We start from the raw sequence: 15,799 nt of genomic DNA on the forward strand, positions 1-15,799 counted from the left end.
GTGCATGTTACCGTCTGATGGAATGAGTGTTCTCTGTTGCCGGTCTGCTCCCACATGCCCCATTATGTCATAACGCCCAGTACGCCAGACGATGTGAACAAAAGAAAGTCAAAGAAACGAATGTCTGGCACCATCCATTGTCAGAGGACTAACATTTTCATTTGTTTTCCAGATGTATACTCACCTGTATATAAGGACACCTCCCGCCTCAGTCCACCTCTTCCTTATCGACGTGGAGCGGCCTTGTTGAATGCCGTCTGCACGTCGCCGAGAATGACGGCCACCCTTGCGAAATGCTCCTTTCTTCGCTCTTTGACCAATTGCCCTTTCCAATACGGGGCATCGATCCGAGCTTCAGCCAGCATCCGCTCCAGAGCGAAGCCTGAGACACCCATGTCTCTTGGGGATGAAGAGGAAGACAAGTAAGAGGAGGTGCTGGAGCTGGCTCCGACCGAATCGACAGAAAAGGGTGCTCGGACAGACTCAAGCGAGTCACTGCTTCGTGTGGAACTATTGGTTCTGCGTGGTTAGCAAGCTGAGAATCAGAAGCACGTCGTGGCCATGTCATGTAACTGTACAACATATACAAAGCACAACTACGCGGAATTGGCTCCGGTGAATGACACATGTTGAACGACGTCTTCCCTACTGACATCGAAGCGCAGTCCTGGGGCGTGGCCAGCGTTATGCTCTTCGGGTGGACTCTGGTCCGGATCAGTTCGCCAGTCATCGCTGGTATGACTGGCAGTGGTCGTGCCCATATCGAGCGAAACGATAGAGAACAGGAATGAGCTGAAGGCACGATGGCAGAATTTTGGAACAAGAAGATGCTCGTACCTCATGGTTGCGCTGTTCGCGCAAAAAGACGAACGTGCTGGTGACGTCTTTCGTTCGGTTGGGAACCGCAAGTTGCCTCGCTTCCTGGTAGGACGGTGAAGATTCTCGCGGAATAGATGTAGATGACTAGATTCAGTGCAATCACAGACCACTTGAATAACAGATTCGAATGATGGCGACAACTATGAATTCCTACGTGAGGTGGTTGCTGGTGTGTGCGGTGATTTGCGGTGATTTGCAGTGTAGGGAATGAAAAATCCAAGGTTGACGCAGGCAGGGTGCCGACTCCGTCCCTCGCCCGCTGCGAGGTGCTTGCCAGTCCACTGGATTTTCCAAATGACGACTGTTCTGCTATATTCTTACCGTACACATAGCCAGTACTCTATGGGTCTTACGCCAGACTCTCCGGATAAATCTACAAGTCTTACACGTCTCACCAAAGTCCGCTTTCTCAATCTCATCTGTCTGACGGAGCTGGCAACCATGCAAATCCAGAGCCCGAGTGCCTCCACAGCTATGCCAACGATTCGAGTCGGAGAGAGCAACTTCAAGAACCTTTGCAATTGCGGGTACGAAGCAACGAAAAATCCCGCAGAAGATTCTTGAGGTTCAACTAACAACTTTTGTAGTGTTTCTGTTTCTCTGCAGGAGGGAATGATTTTCCAGATTGCGGGGACGATCAACTCAGGGTTCTTTGCACGGTGATGATTTCATACCGAGTCCAAAAAGGTCCGAGCGAGAGTTCACGGGAACTTTGGTCGGTTCACGCCCACAGGCACTCCCCGTTGTCGAGCATACTCCCCGCCAAGCAGAAGCTGCATACCTAGGTATCGATCGAATATCCACGGGAATGCTATGGCGGCTCTAGAAACTCCAAACTGACAGCTTGATGGAGAACACGAATTGTTTCTGTCAGGGACGTCAATTGAACAATTGTTGCTTTGTTTCTCGCGTGGTCGCCCGGACTGGAAGTGACGTACAGGGTCAAAAAAAAAGACGCCTGCTGAAGAGCTATGTTTAGGCACACCGGGGAGACCCGGATGCTTATGATTAGGAGGGAGCATCCCTGAAAATTATCGATCAGCACACCCAGAGTTTCAATGAACTATTGATTGCATCTCAGATAGGTCTTGCTCTTATCAGACGGAAAAATGGTTGGTTTCCCAGGCCTCCCAAATTTTCAAAATGAACAAGTTTTCCCCCACGGGTCCTCTCAGTCCTATCTGTTCCATCAAAAACTCCAGTCCCTTTGGACAGATTCCCGCATGTCGAAATGAACACGAGTTCCCTATCTCCCAATTCTCATCTTCCAGACTGCTCTCACTTTCCAAATGGACAAGTATTTCCAGCCTCCCATTTCTCATCTTTCAATGCCAGGATGAACCATTCCAATCCCTTGGAGCAGAGCTCATTGACACAGCGGTGTTGTTGCTGTTGCTGTTGGTTGCTGTTGCGTGTCGAGTGGGTGCCAATTGTGGACGGCGAGTGTTGTCTTGTAAACGAGTAGACCTCGAGAGCGACCCTCACCGCATTGTTGATTGTCCAAGCATGCATCGTGGATCATTTTCCGCGCTGCCACCACGCTTGGAGGATCCTGTTCTCGTCATATTTGGAATTGTTGCGACAGAAGCAACAGAAACTCATGTTTATGACTGGTTCAAAACGTTGCGTGTTGTGTGTAGTGAGTGTCCTGGAGCTGTCGCGGTGAAGAATACAAACGAGAAACAAACAGGGAGAAGAGCCCATTTTATGTGTCTCCATCCCTCCACTGTGTATTCCCTTACTACATCTTTTGGAAATAAAAAAAAATTTGACGGGTGCCTAGCCCAGACTCCTCCTAGAAGAAAATATTTCAAAGTCTGGAAGTACTCCTCCTTGAAGGAAATCTGACCCAACTTTTGAGATTGAACCGTTACCGACGCCTGAACCAAATTCTTTCTTGAAGAAAATATCTGACATTCATTGGGAACAACTTGGGAATAAAAAACCTGACAGGTACCTGAACCAATATCCTCCGCCTTGAGGACAATCTCTACAAACCTTTGGAAGTAAATGACTGTCGGACGCTTGAACCAAACCAGCATGAAGAATATCCCCGCACATCTTATAGAATGAGTCATCCAATTTGGAAAGCAGCATCTTGATGTTTCGTGGATTCAAAGCATGCGGAAGGGAGCACATTATTGAGGAAACTCGAAGGGTTGAAGGAACAGTCGGTATAATCGGCTTGCTTCCCGTCTGGATGATGGATGATGGGCAGATTGATCAACACAGGACATAGGCATACTGATACATGTTCTCTGTCCGGGGGAGTCATCCTGTACCAGAGGGAAGAGACAGCTTTCGATGTCCGTAGCCAGCGTTCGTTATCATCCACATTGGGTAAATTGTTTTGTTGAATGACGTATTGGGTAGCCAATTGCGCGTCTAGCAGCGTGTTCCAGTTTCCTCTTGACCGTTACCCGCTCGTGGCGTCGAAACCCTAATGCCTCGCGATCATGGCCCATATGCCCCTTCACATTCTATCTGCTCGTATGTGTGGAAGAACGAAATCCGAAGTACGGAATAACGGTGGCAGTGTGTGAACTGCATTTCCTGAGCATTCCTCACGCTAAATCCACACCCCTCTCGCCTACAAACCCCCCTTCGATTCGCCGTTCTCGCCTGCGGGGGCCCGGCCCCCTCCAGGACGAAGCCAAATGTCCCCGGACAAAGTCGCACTACTGCACGGGTCTTTTTCAACGCCAGTGCCCAAACACCCTCCACCAAGTGACCAGGGCACCAACCATAATTGCCCCTGTCGTATACCGTGATTGGCTGTACCAGCCATCCGAAAAGTTCATTAAGATGATAAGTCAACTCCCTTCAATAACATCCCGTAGCTTCGCCGGCTCATTCTAAAGCTGACTCCCTTTTTGGCCCTTCCGGTTCGTTGTCGATGCAGTGCCCTAGGACCGGAAAGTCGCAATTTACCGACCGGTACGAGAGTTTGGCATATCTAACGCAATCATCTGGCCGAAATTCCGGAAGATAAGTTAGTGGAAATCCTCTGTCGACAATGGTGCCCCCTTAATGGACGGGATAACTGACGGCGTCAAATGCTCTGGATGCCATTCCTGGCCAAGGATGGGATCTAGGACCTTTTGCCCGGAAAGACTCCCTAATTGTTTCTTATTTCACGGACAATTGGCTTCTTGTGATCGAAACCAGACCCGGGCAATGTACGGCCTTTCAATTTTCCGGGGGGTCATTCTCTGTAATCGAGGTCATGAAGCATTTAACTGTGGAGCATCTCTTTTCCTCGAAGCGACTCTACATGTCAGCGTGCGCCTAAAATTGGAAGACATCTCGGCCGTTTCTTTGACTCCACGTGACCATGTCCGGCAGACGACGAGTGAGCCAACACCTCCAGAGCTGTTACCACTTCGATCATCTTTATACAGGCATCCCCAGTGCAGTATATCACAGGCAACATCAGGCGGAGCTTATCGAGCAGCTCGATACCTTTTTGTCGTCCTTTGACAGTACCGAACGCCACCCACCATTGAACAGGAGCCCTTCGTGGTCGCATCTGTTGCGTCCATCTCTCGGTTTGTCATCGTCTGACAGAGACAGCAGGAATGGATGCTGATGTCTACAGCGTTTATCGGATCCCATCTAGATCTAACAAGAGCGAATCAAGGATCCCAATGACAGGTCATGTGAAAAAAAAGAATTCCGATAATCGGGTCTGGTTGCACGGCCAATATCTCAATCGGCGACGGGTTCCGTGTGAAGCTGAAAGCCCCCTTCCTTGGAGAGTAGAGGAGCGAACTGGGCCTGGAACTGACTCATCCCGTTGTTGCTTATCTATCATGGAGTATCGTTTGTTTCCACGTGTCATGTCTGTCGAGAGTAGAAGAAGTTGAGATGGATCTCGCAGCCCAAAGTGGAAAAGCAGCCAATGATGTCATATCGGATATCCGGCCTGGGGGTTCATTCTCTTTCTCAACTTCCGACAATCAGATTATGTTTCACTGGCCATGTAATTGATGTCTAGAGGAGTCCAAGATTCTATTCTGTTCAAGTGTCTTGATTCGATTCATTAGTATATCATCAAAACTACCATCAACAATAGTCCGCAGTGTTCGTCACCCCGAAGGGCTTGTCCGTGAACGGATCCAACACTTTCACAGGCGACGTCTGGATGGATCCCATCCACCCCGTCCACCGGCATCACTATGGTCCACATCATGTTTCAACCTTGCGCTCGGACGAATTGGCAGATGCTTCGGGTGTTGGCAGGGTGAGATTGGATTTGCGATAAGGGACGTAAACCAAGGAGATCAAATGTGGGGGGAATATGGATTGGGCTGGACTGGGAGCCACACGAGGGTAACGATATTTATATGCTGCATTTGCCTGTCAGTTACACGGATGTGGAGTGTCAAACGAAGGAGAAATGAAAGAATGAGTGACGATGGACTGAATAGGTACTGCCCGGAATGGTCTTTGATTGCTGCTGAAAAAGCTAAAGGCTCTACGGATTCATCATCTCCCATTTTAGAGGCGTCATCTCTAGCGCTCGTTTGTGTATCTAGGGCATGATCAGCTTCCTATTCAGTAACGGTCGATATGGCCCGTTTCGTATATCGAGAGAGCTCCAAAGTTCCTGTGCGAGGAATGCGGTCAAGAGATTGTTTTCCATCTTCAGCAACAGTCATAGGTCAGGCCAGGATTGACGGCAACTTCAGTACTGTTGAAAGTTATCGGCCGAGCGCGAGATCCCCTGGTGCTGCTAACGATGTAAAGGCATGTCCACGAGGTAACCAACTGAGGGCGGCCTGTGATAACAGTGGACTCCTGGGAATCCAGAGACTCGCACAGTTGTGAAAACGGTTCTCTCCGCCGCTCAATCAGAGACACTAATGATGGGACGACCTTTCGCCATACTCTTGCTGAGGACGAGGCCACACTCTGATTTGATCCGAACGAGCTGTCGGGATCCTTTCCAGCTTTCATGTATGGCTGGAGGGAATTCCCGATCTCCGCCAGACAGTTCGGCCATCTCCAGGATCCTCCGTACCCGGCAGAATCTCTCTCAGCAGATCATTGATATTCAAGCCCCTGTCCTTGGCCGCCTGCCATTGGCGAGGATATCCCAGACTGACTTCCTCAAACCTTACCCCATCAATCCAGTCCGTTCTACGAACGTGCAGATGCCCTGTCACAACGACCTTGGCGTTGAATCGCACGTGCCAATCTTCGGTCTTCTTGGTCCCACACCATAAACTGAACCGCGGAATGCTTGGTATTGTCACCAAATCTTCGCGCAGAGGCCAATGATTGATGATGATCAACGGAATCCCTCTGGTGGCGGCTGCTTCTAATCGCTCCTCCGTTTTAGATACAAGGTCTTCGCACCAGGCTTCTCGCGTCTCGTACGGATCGGGGTGCAGTAAAGCCTCGTCTGTCGCATAGACATTTTGATCCATCGCCCATTGAAGTGCATTTTCTCGCGTCACATCCGCCGGCCTGAAACTGTAGTCATATAGCGTGAAGACTGGGCAGATTATACAAGGGCCCCCTTCCCCCTCCCATTTGACATATTCATCCTCGGGGGTAATGACGCCGAATTCATTGGCCACTCTCACGCACTCTTGATATTTGAATTCCCCTTTCAGTTCTTTATCAACGTCGTCTTCACGATTGTCCCCTGGCAAGGTGTACAATTCATGATTGCCGGGCACCCAAAAGACCTGTTTGAAGAATTTGGTGGCGATCTCGAAGGTTTCCTGGAGGTGTTCGAGGCGTTCCCCCACATCGCCGCAGATGATCAAGCTATCGTCGTGGTGGGGTTCCAGCTCGTCCAGGGCCTCTCTATTGTGTTTATAGCTGAGATGGAGATCTGAGATCGCGTAGAGGCGCATGGTGATGACGACGATGATGATAAAAGGTTGTGGTTGATGGTTTTGTTGAAAGTAGCGTGACGCCGACTGATTGCTCCCACGCCCGACTCGGTCAAAAGTGTTGGCGGGGTGGAATTCAGCGGCCGATGAAACGCGAATTGGCACTGGCGTATGCGATGCGATTCATTGACATCTCGTCAAGCTGTCATGAGAGACCAGACATGAGGTTCCCTTTTGCCTTCCCTTGAAATAGCGGTCACACCACCGCGAGGAGATACTGATGTTTGAAACGATAGTTCCGAGAGACTTTTCGAGTGAATTAAGGTGGCTCAGGAATTGAATCCTCTGGAGAATGGAAGACCGCGTCTCGAGTTGATTTGTTATTTTGCTCGATGGGTATCAGAGAGTCAAGATGATCCAATGAGACGTGTGAGAGCAAAACATGGTCGAGAATTGATGCGCGCAAGGGAAAAAGGCTTCTCCGAAATCTTGGCATAAAGCACTTGATGAACCATGCCCAGCGTTGGAACAAAATACCTTGACAAGGCTGAGAAGACATCGATAAAGCCCTTGATCCTTGAATACATCAAAATTCCATCATTGTCGATACGTGAGAGTCCCGTGTTATGAGACAGAGTTGGGGAGAATTATACCCAACTATCATCATCATCCGGTTGATCGGAAGAAAAGCCGGGCATGAAACCCCCCACCAATGCGGCGACGAGCTTGTATGATTCTTGGATAGCCCAGGCATGTCTGAGGAACCGAAAAAGAGTTTGATCCCGCGAGTGTTCATCCACCAGAACCAAAAGATTTGGGGTAATTAAAGATTCCTATATGCGGTTTTACTCCCGTGAGTGCCCTCCTTCCCCACGCCAGTCGGTGCCTTTCCGCGCCCACGGCCTGATCTCCGCATGAGTGCTGCGGCAACAATAGTTCGGTACAAGTTTTACGCAGTGTAATCCAACTATCTTTTCTGCATTTGAAAGCAACAACAGGACAAAGAAATATTATCCGCGGAAATGTCGAAAATGCTCCATGGCTTGGAAGTAGCGAAGCACAACTCTCGTGAATCCTGTTGGGTCATCGTTCAGGGCAGAGTGTACGATGTGACCGACTATCTCGACAACCATCCCGGTGGCTCAGCGATTCTGTTGAAGTATGGCGGTAAAGATGCGACCGCAATTTATGAACCAAATCATGCCGAAGGGACGATCGAAAACGGACTTCCACAAGAAAAGCATCTCGGCCCTGTCGATCCGGCGACAGTGTCAACAGTGACCAAACCAGAAGTACCTCACGATCGGGACCCAACGGCCAAAATCCCGCTTTCTCATTGCTTGAATCTCGACGATGTCGAACTTGCGGCCGAACGAATCATTTCGCGCAGTGCATGGGTTTACTTCCATTCCGCCGCCGACCGTCTCGGAGCACTAAACAATAACCGGGAGGACTGGCAGAAAATCACCTTGCGGCCCCGCATCATGCGAAATGTCCGGCGCGTCAACATGGAGCGGACGATACTGGGTCAGAAGAGTCGATTGCCCTTTTTCATTGCTCCAGCCGCTCGCGCAAAATTGGTCCATGAGGACGGCGAACGGTGTCTGGCTCGAGGTGCAGCTAAGGCCGGAATTCCATATTGCCCTAGCACGTATTCGACGATACCGCACGACGACCTGGCCCACTGTTTCGCGTCCGTGAAAGGATCGAGTCCGTACGGCGCCCTGTTCTTCCAGCTGTACGTGGCGCACGAGAAGTCTCGAACCATTGAGCTCATCACCATGGCTCGGGAACTCGGTTTCACGGCCTTGGTCATCACGGTGGACACTCCGGTCGTGGGGAAGCGAGAGGAAGACGAGCGCTACCGCGCCGAGCTCGCCACTGCATCGGGCGATGACACGTTGTTGACCGAGTGGTCTCGGCCTCAGGAGAATGAGGACGGCCCTCCTCTGCGCGGCCACCACAGTTCAACCCTCAATTGGGAGGACTTACCATGGATACGGGAGGCTTGGCAGAACTCCGGCCCTATCGTGTTAAAGGGTATTCAGACGGCCGAGGACGCAGCATTGGCTGCTGAGTACGGAATCGATGCAATCTACCTCTCCAATCATGGTGGAAGGCAGTGCGATGACGCACCCAGTGCTATCCGGACACTATTGGAGATTCGACGATTCTACCCTCATTTGCTTGGAAAGATGGAGATATATCTGGATGGATGGGTTCGTCGAGGTACAGATGTTCTCAAGGCATTGTGTCTGGGCGCCACGGGGGTGGCGCTGGGTAGGCCCTTCATGTATTCGGTTGCGATGGGCGATGAAGGCGTTTTGAAAGTTGTTCAGCGTACGTGAATTCCCTCTGGCCTTGTGGATGCCAAAACTGAATTTCCATCACGGGAAACTTTGTCAGACGAGCGTCGACTGATTTTATGTTCTAGTGCTGAGCGAGGAAATCGAAACGACAATGAGGTGTATGGGTGTGACAAGTCTGGACCTATTGAATCCGTCTTATGTGAACACCAAGAGATTGGAGGTAGAGTTGCCGGACAACCTGGGGGTTGGAGCCCCGTGGCCCGAACCGAAGGCCAAGATATAGATTTCAGAGACCGGTTCAGGACCGGGCTTGCCTAGACATTGCTTGGAGCGTTGAGGGGCTGCTCTGGAGTACGGTTTGTCCATGTTGCTCTAAGCAATAGAGCTCTCGATTCTGTTAATCGGTAAGAGGGGGGCTTTAAAGTTTCACTCACCATCAGCAAAATTATTGGGGCAGCATGCAGGGAAATCCTCAATCCTCGGGTTTCTAAGTCTGCGTAGGAATCGACTCTTGGGTACCGGGCCAATGCGAGGGTCAGGGGGCTGAAACCCGACCAAGACCCTCTCATATATCTCTATTCTCAAAGATGGACTTAAGTTCCAATGTTCTGATCAATGGAAGAACGCGGGCTCGACGTTTGCTAGTAGAATGGGACATTTGGTGAATGAGGGGTTATGAAATCTGTCGCCGCTTTTAGGTAGAGATATTTAATGCTGAACGAACCCTTCGAGACACCTTTACCAGCGTAGTGGTAACGCGCTGCATATTCCTGGTCTTTTGAACATGTTCGTATGCCCCTCATGATGACGATATTGGACCGAAATGGGGACGAATCGAGCGTGAACAAAACATCTTTCCACATATTCTGAGACATTTTGCATGCGTGGCCAGCAAGCTTATGCAAGGAGTTGGCGAGAACAAGACGTGGTGTGCTCCGTCTAGTGGAGGTCCAGGCGGGGGATGAGGGAGCTGCATTGTGAGGATGATTGAAGCGTGAACTTTGGAATCCGAGCGAGGCTCAAGGTAATGACTATTTGGAAAGAACCAAGCAGCAATCAATGCCAGCTTCAATCAATGGAGAAAACCCAGCGTCTATGCCGTAATGATCTTGATACATTGACTGAGTGGAAGTGACGGAATAGATTGCATCACCGTGAGAAGACCCAGAGACAAGCCATTGAGAGACACAAGATGGCGGCCATCTGTCGAATAATGTCTTTTCTATGACAGAAGGGTGGTCCGGAAGGGTAGGCCATTGGATAATGAAAGGTTGAGAGGAGAGGTGGTGTGCGTAGGGTATCCTTTTTGATTCTCCACCTTTTTTCGAGCAACTTTTTGCTGAAGCACGGGAGAAGTCTCATGGTCCGTGCATCACGCCACATCGGGGCTAGCGCGGTAAATCGATCGTAGCCTGGCAGGAAATGGTCACCAATCTCGACGATCTGAACTTTGCTTTGACCGACGATTATGACGGGGTTTCTCAAAGCTCTGGGAAATAAGCATTCGAAATGAGGAGGATAGTCCGGTGCACGCATGGGAGCTGCCACTGTTAGCCATTGAGGTTGTGCCGCTTCTTTTGCATACTGGAGCAAGCTGACGTTGCATTAGTTCCTCCCACACCCGCGATGCGAGCCCCAGGCTGGCTCGTATTAGCCATCCCCTCACGTGAGTGGGCTTCTCCGACTTCATCGTGCTTTCCAGTGGATGCCGAAGAGTGTGTGGAGAGATGTCTCAAATGTGAGATCAGAACAGGCCGGACGACCGCGGGAGGCATTTTGTACTCTCAGAATCACCCAGAAATCACCTTGAATGAAACAGTGTCACTTCTGTTTCGGCAACTGCGTCGTCGGATGGATTGACAACCGGAGGTGGTAGGGTATGCGAGATACATACAGAACAAAACACCGTCCAAGAATTTGTCCTCAATGACGAGCTTTCAGGGCTTCCACCGTTTTTCCTGAGGAATACTGCTTGGTAGGAACACTTTCTCCCTCACAGAGAAGATCGAGGTTAGCCTTCGGACAGTCATAGCTCTCCAAATGGGGAGCTGAGTTTCACCGTCCACAAGTCATGATCGTGCCTCTGCCCAGCCACCCATAGTCTAAAGACTGTCGCGCCAAAATGCAGGCACGGACATTTCGAGTTGTATATAATATCCATTAGTGTTGTGATGTCGACTTTTCCCGCGGAAGTCGGGTTGGAGGTAAGGCATCAATGTTTTCTTCACCTGAACTGTTTCATCTTCTCCTCGCGACGCCGGAGAGGTTAGGTAATACCAGGCCCCTTGCCAATGAATGATAAAACCGGAGAGAGGGCGGACGAGCTGAGATGAATCCTGTGAGGAACGACAAGAAGAGTACCGTTCCGAAGAGGAAGTGTTGATAAGGGGGAGAACGTCCATAGAGGAATCGAGTATGAGTCCTTAAAGCGGCCGTGTTTTTCGCGTACGCGTTTTTTTTTACAGGCTATTCCTAAAATATGAATAGACTGTAATTTGATGGAATGGTTTTTTCGCCCTACATCGGCGAACATCTTTCCCATATGCATCACACCAGGAACTTAATGATGCTCGCGAGGATCCATCAATCGAGCTCAACATGGCGCGCCGGGTGCCCATTCGCCCCGAAGGGACCAGCTGGGACCTTCAAAACCACACCTCTTCCAGCTCCTTCGACGTCTTACCCTCTTTCTCTCCGAGACTGTCTTTGCTACAGATATTTCCAAGACTATCAACATTCGCTCAACAAAGGCCTCGGTGTCTCGCGTTCACTCGACTTACAATCGTTAGAACCGTGAGCTGAGAATCAGGAAACTGTGCCTGGCTCGACCATGCAGTATACGCTCGCTTTGCTCGCTTTGGCCCTTGCGGCCGTGGCTTCGCCCATGCCACAGGCTGTAACGTCTGCCATTGCACCGTCTTCGCCTTCTCCGGAAGGATGTCTGGCTTCACATGATGGTACCTTCCAAATCACGGTGGTGAATGTCTCGACCTCAGCATCAAAGCGGGACCTTGTAGGAGTCAGTGATTCACCTAGCTTACGATGTGTCTTCTTTGCTGACATATTCAGCGACAACTCGCCGGGCCGTTGACACTCACTCTGGCCAACTCTGTTCTCACCGATCAAGCTGGCCGTACTGGCTATATCGCCGCCAACTACCAATTCCAGTTTGACGCACCGCCGCAAGCTGGCGCCATCTATACCTCGGGATTCTCGCTTTGTTCCAACTACAGCCTTGCACTCGGAGGCTCAGCCATTTGGTGGCAGTGTCTGAGTGGTGACTTTTATAATCTCTATGACAGAAAATGGGCAGACCACTGTGTTGCAATTTATCTCTATGCGCTTATTGGATCCTCGGCGCCGCCAGCGACACAAGCGAGCGATGGTCAACCGGTGGCAACGACTGCGGTCCAATCCGTCAGTCAGCTCAGCGATGGACAGCCTCAAGCCACTACCGCCGTGGTATCTCAGATATCTGATGGTCAACCACAGGCCACCACTGGAGCTCCCGTCTCTCAGATTTCAGACGGGCAGCCACAAGCTCCTACCGGCACCCCTGTCAGTCAAATCTCTGATGGACAACCACAAGCCCCTACTGGTACCCCCGTCTCCCAGATTTCCGATGGGCAACCACAGGCTCCTACCGGCGCTCCCGTTTCTCAGATTTCAGATGGCCAACCGCAGGCCCCCACTGGTGCCCCAGTCAGCCAAATTTCTGACGGTCAACCTCAGGCCCCTACTGGGACACCCGTTTCTCAGATCTCAGACGGTCAGCCTCAAGCCCCAACTGGTGCGCCTGTGACTCAAATCTCAGATGGACAACCACAGGCCGCCACACCCACAGTGGAAGCCGTCAGTGCCAGTTCTGCGGCCCCCGCAACGTACACCGGGGGCGCAAATCGTGAGGAACTTTCAGGCCTGGCTGTCGTCGCTGGTTTCGTGGGAGCTGTGATCCTGCTTTAATCCCGAGCCAAAAGCAGAAACTTCATCATATTTTTCTCCTTCCATCGCAGGACACACACACATCCTCTCATCATTTCGTCATTCAGATGCGGAAAATTGTTGATGTCGCATTGTGTAGCGCAATTGCATCTTGGAAATGTTGACGGATCTCCCACAGTGAGAAGGATTGGAAAACCAGAAACCAAAAAAGAGGTCGTCTGCTGTAAATGTTGTCATGACAATTTTTCCCTGGACTGGGCTATTGAGTGTTCCCCTCCCTGTCTTTTCGAGTATAGTCTACCGGCCGAGGCACGCCGTAATATCTAATAGTTCAAGTCATACTTACTCGATTGTGGGTGTTATATGATTAGTAGAGGATTCCGCACTCCTTATATCCATCAGCCTAGCGACAGTAATTATCGTTGTAGCGATTGTAGATGTAACTGCGCGAGGCAATTGACCCTCAGAACAATAATTCAGGGTTGTAGAACGAATTTGCTTTAACGGAATCTGTTTTGTTACACTGTATCTGATAGATGGAAAATCAACGACAGAGATCGCGTCTGGGCCCAAACGAGGCAATCGTGCCCTGCTGGTTCCATTTCCCGGCTGTCGTGTCGAGAAACCGTGCTTTCAAAGGGATCACTTGTAGAGAATGTACGCGGCGCACATCCAAAGACGGAGATTCAATTTTTTGGTCTCCCCCCCTCTGGAACTTCTTTACGCCCCTCCGCCCTCTTGCCTTAACAGCTCATCAACATCTGCATCCAAATTTCTCAGCACATCATCATCCGTGCCCGTTCCCTCACCCGTCAATGTTGCAGACTCCTGTGTACCAAAGCCCTCCATTCCCATCTCTCCCAGGTCAGGCACCATCTCATCTTCCCCGTGCGACATTTTTCTCCTCTTTGCGCTGAGCCCATTCACACCGTGGCCGCCACTTGCGGACCGGACGCGCGCTGTGGTGCCAGCACCGTCACCGAGTGGACGGCCGCCGAGATTTCCAGACGATGGAAGGGGGTTATACTCCACTCCAGAGAAGCTAGCTAATGCCGCTGCGACAGCAGGGTTGTTGGGTCGATCTGAAATGGGAACAGGGACAGGTTGATCTGGGCCAGGACCAGGTGTGTAAAAGCCGCCGGTTGCGAAGTCGTCGTCAGGAAACTCGCGCTCAGGCGTGAGTTCCTCAATCTCGGGGCGCTCGGAGAGGAATCCGCCGGCCTCGTTGTTGCCATCGAAACGCGGAGACTGAACATGGCCGCCATTTCCCACGGCAGGTGCATTGTCCGCGGCGGCCTCAGCTGATGACAGGCCACGAATGATGCTGTCTTCGACTTCGCGTTTCTTCGCTTCCATGGCGGCCTTCCGGCTCTCGAGCAGCGATAATGATTCTTCGTCCTTGGCCAGAGCGGACTTGTTGGCCTCCAAGATGCGTTCTAGGTCTGTAATAAGGGCTTGACGTGCCTTGATGCTGGCCGAAACAGAGGATTCCGCTGCCGCAAGAGACTTGATCAGGCTCGATAGTCGAGCGGCATGAACAGGTGGGCTGGGTAATACGGCTGCCGGGTCGTTGAGTTTCGTGAATTCTGAATTCGCAGCGTCGATCGCTGGGCGGGATGAGATGGCTTCCTTGGTCACCGCAATCTGAAGCGGCGCAAGAGTCTCGAGCTCCTTGGGGATGCCGGCAGCGGAGGAAGAATTGAAAAGTGAGTTCCCCATCAAGGTCTTCTTGCCGCTAGATCCTTTGGATTTGTCGATCTCGTCTACCCGCGACTCGATGGCTTCCTGAATTGGTGTTTCGAAAACATTGCGTGTTCGCCAGACTTCGATCACACGGCGAATTTTGGTTTGGATTTCTGCCGGGGAGGAGCGGTAGGCCGTTTGGATGGCTTCCGGCATCAAAGGGGAGAAGGCATCCGGGAACTCGGTGCGTTTACGCGCTCGAGCATTTTGCACGATGTCATTGACCAAGTAGATGAAGTTGAGCCGTTTCGGAGGTGGCGAGTCGCGGAGACGAGTGAGCCAGTAGTTGGCAATCCGGTCGGCGTGTCTTCTAGATGAATGTGAGATGCTGAATGGCAGAGACCTATGGAAACGATGGGAAACGAGAGTGGGTGCCAACATACTTATGGAACATAATCCATTGTGAGACCGAGACGATGCTGTCTTGGGTCTCGTTGAGAGTTGAAAGTTTGGCCTTGAGAGCCTCATCCGTGAAGGACATGTTGTCTTGGCCTTGGGTTTATGCCACGCTCGCAGCTCAAATGGACACGCGCTCACTGCAGAAAGACAAGGGCCGCCTCCTGTAGATTGGACCGTTGAGCAACGGCAAAGGAGATCACGATCCAGGAAACAGCGCGGTTGAGGTTACTCTTGAACGCTTTATGCTACGAGCTATGACAACACGGAGGTAATGAGCTCCGCCACAGAGGGCAACGTGATATTCGTCACTCCAAAGACAGCAGTGCTCAATTTCAGATGTCACAAGATGGGAATCGATGGCTCGTGAAGGTTTCTGCAGCTGATCGAAGAAGTTTCTACAACAGATGAACTGGATCAGAGGTCGAAGTCGTTGTTGATGTTGCTTTGCTTGCCAAGATCGGCAAATGCGACAAGTGCAGGCACGTGACTATCGCTGACTTTGCGCACCGGAGAAGCCCATAGCACCGGAAGAAGAACAAATCAGTCCATCAATATAGCCAGAGGCGCTTCCCTTACAAGTTTCTATTTGGGTCGATGTGCTTCGGGACTCGTGTCTTTGCGAATCGCGATGTTCTTTTGCTGTACATCAGGTGACCCGCCATTCTACAGGCACCTGTCCCT

General features: G+C 51.0%; 5 protein-coding genes across 5 annotated transcripts; 2 read left to right on the forward strand and 3 right to left on the reverse strand.

Moving 5' to 3' along the window:
- Positions 1–224: 224 nt before the first annotated feature.
- Positions 225–761, reverse strand: Z518_03973 (uncharacterized protein; the record flags this gene model as incomplete). Its single annotated transcript, XM_013417681.1, has 2 exons — positions 225–510; positions 601–761. 2 exons carry the CDS (start codon positions 759–761, stop codon positions 225–227), a joined length of 447 nt encoding a protein of 148 aa, XP_013273135.1.
- A 5,073-nt stretch (positions 762–5,834) lies between these two features.
- Z518_03974 (uncharacterized protein) lies at positions 5,835–6,746 on the reverse strand (the record flags this gene model as incomplete). The annotated part of the gene is made up of 1 exon (XM_013417682.1): positions 5,835–6,746. The coding sequence occupies one exon, from the start codon at positions 6,744–6,746 to the stop codon at positions 5,835–5,837; it is 912 nt and encodes a 303-aa protein (XP_013273136.1).
- A 1,001-nt stretch (positions 6,747–7,747) lies between these two features.
- Positions 7,748–9,317, forward strand: Z518_03975 (uncharacterized protein; the record flags this gene model as incomplete). Its single annotated transcript, XM_013417683.1, has 2 exons — positions 7,748–9,065; positions 9,160–9,317. The coding sequence occupies 2 exons, from the start codon at positions 7,748–7,750 to the stop codon at positions 9,315–9,317; spliced, it is 1,476 nt and encodes a 491-aa protein (XP_013273137.1).
- Positions 9,318–11,864: 2,547 nt separating this feature from the next.
- On the forward strand, positions 11,865–12,997 carry Z518_03976 (uncharacterized protein; the record flags this gene model as incomplete). The annotated part of the gene is made up of 2 exons (XM_013417684.1): positions 11,865–12,053; positions 12,104–12,997. 2 exons carry the CDS (start codon positions 11,865–11,867, stop codon positions 12,995–12,997), a joined length of 1,083 nt encoding a protein of 360 aa, XP_013273138.1.
- A 699-nt stretch (positions 12,998–13,696) lies between these two features.
- Z518_03977 (uncharacterized protein) lies at positions 13,697–15,200 on the reverse strand (the record flags this gene model as incomplete). Its single annotated transcript, XM_013417685.1, has 2 exons — positions 13,697–15,029; positions 15,103–15,200. The coding sequence occupies 2 exons, from the start codon at positions 15,198–15,200 to the stop codon at positions 13,697–13,699; spliced, it is 1,431 nt and encodes a 476-aa protein (XP_013273139.1).
- Between the last annotated feature and the right edge of the window lie 599 nt (positions 15,201–15,799).

This window comes from Rhinocladiella mackenziei, assembly GCF_000835555.1.
Source record: "Rhinocladiella mackenziei CBS 650.93 unplaced genomic scaffold supercont1.3, whole genome shotgun sequence".
NCBI classification, from domain to species: Eukaryota; Fungi; Ascomycota; class Eurotiomycetes; order Chaetothyriales; family Herpotrichiellaceae; genus Rhinocladiella; species Rhinocladiella mackenziei.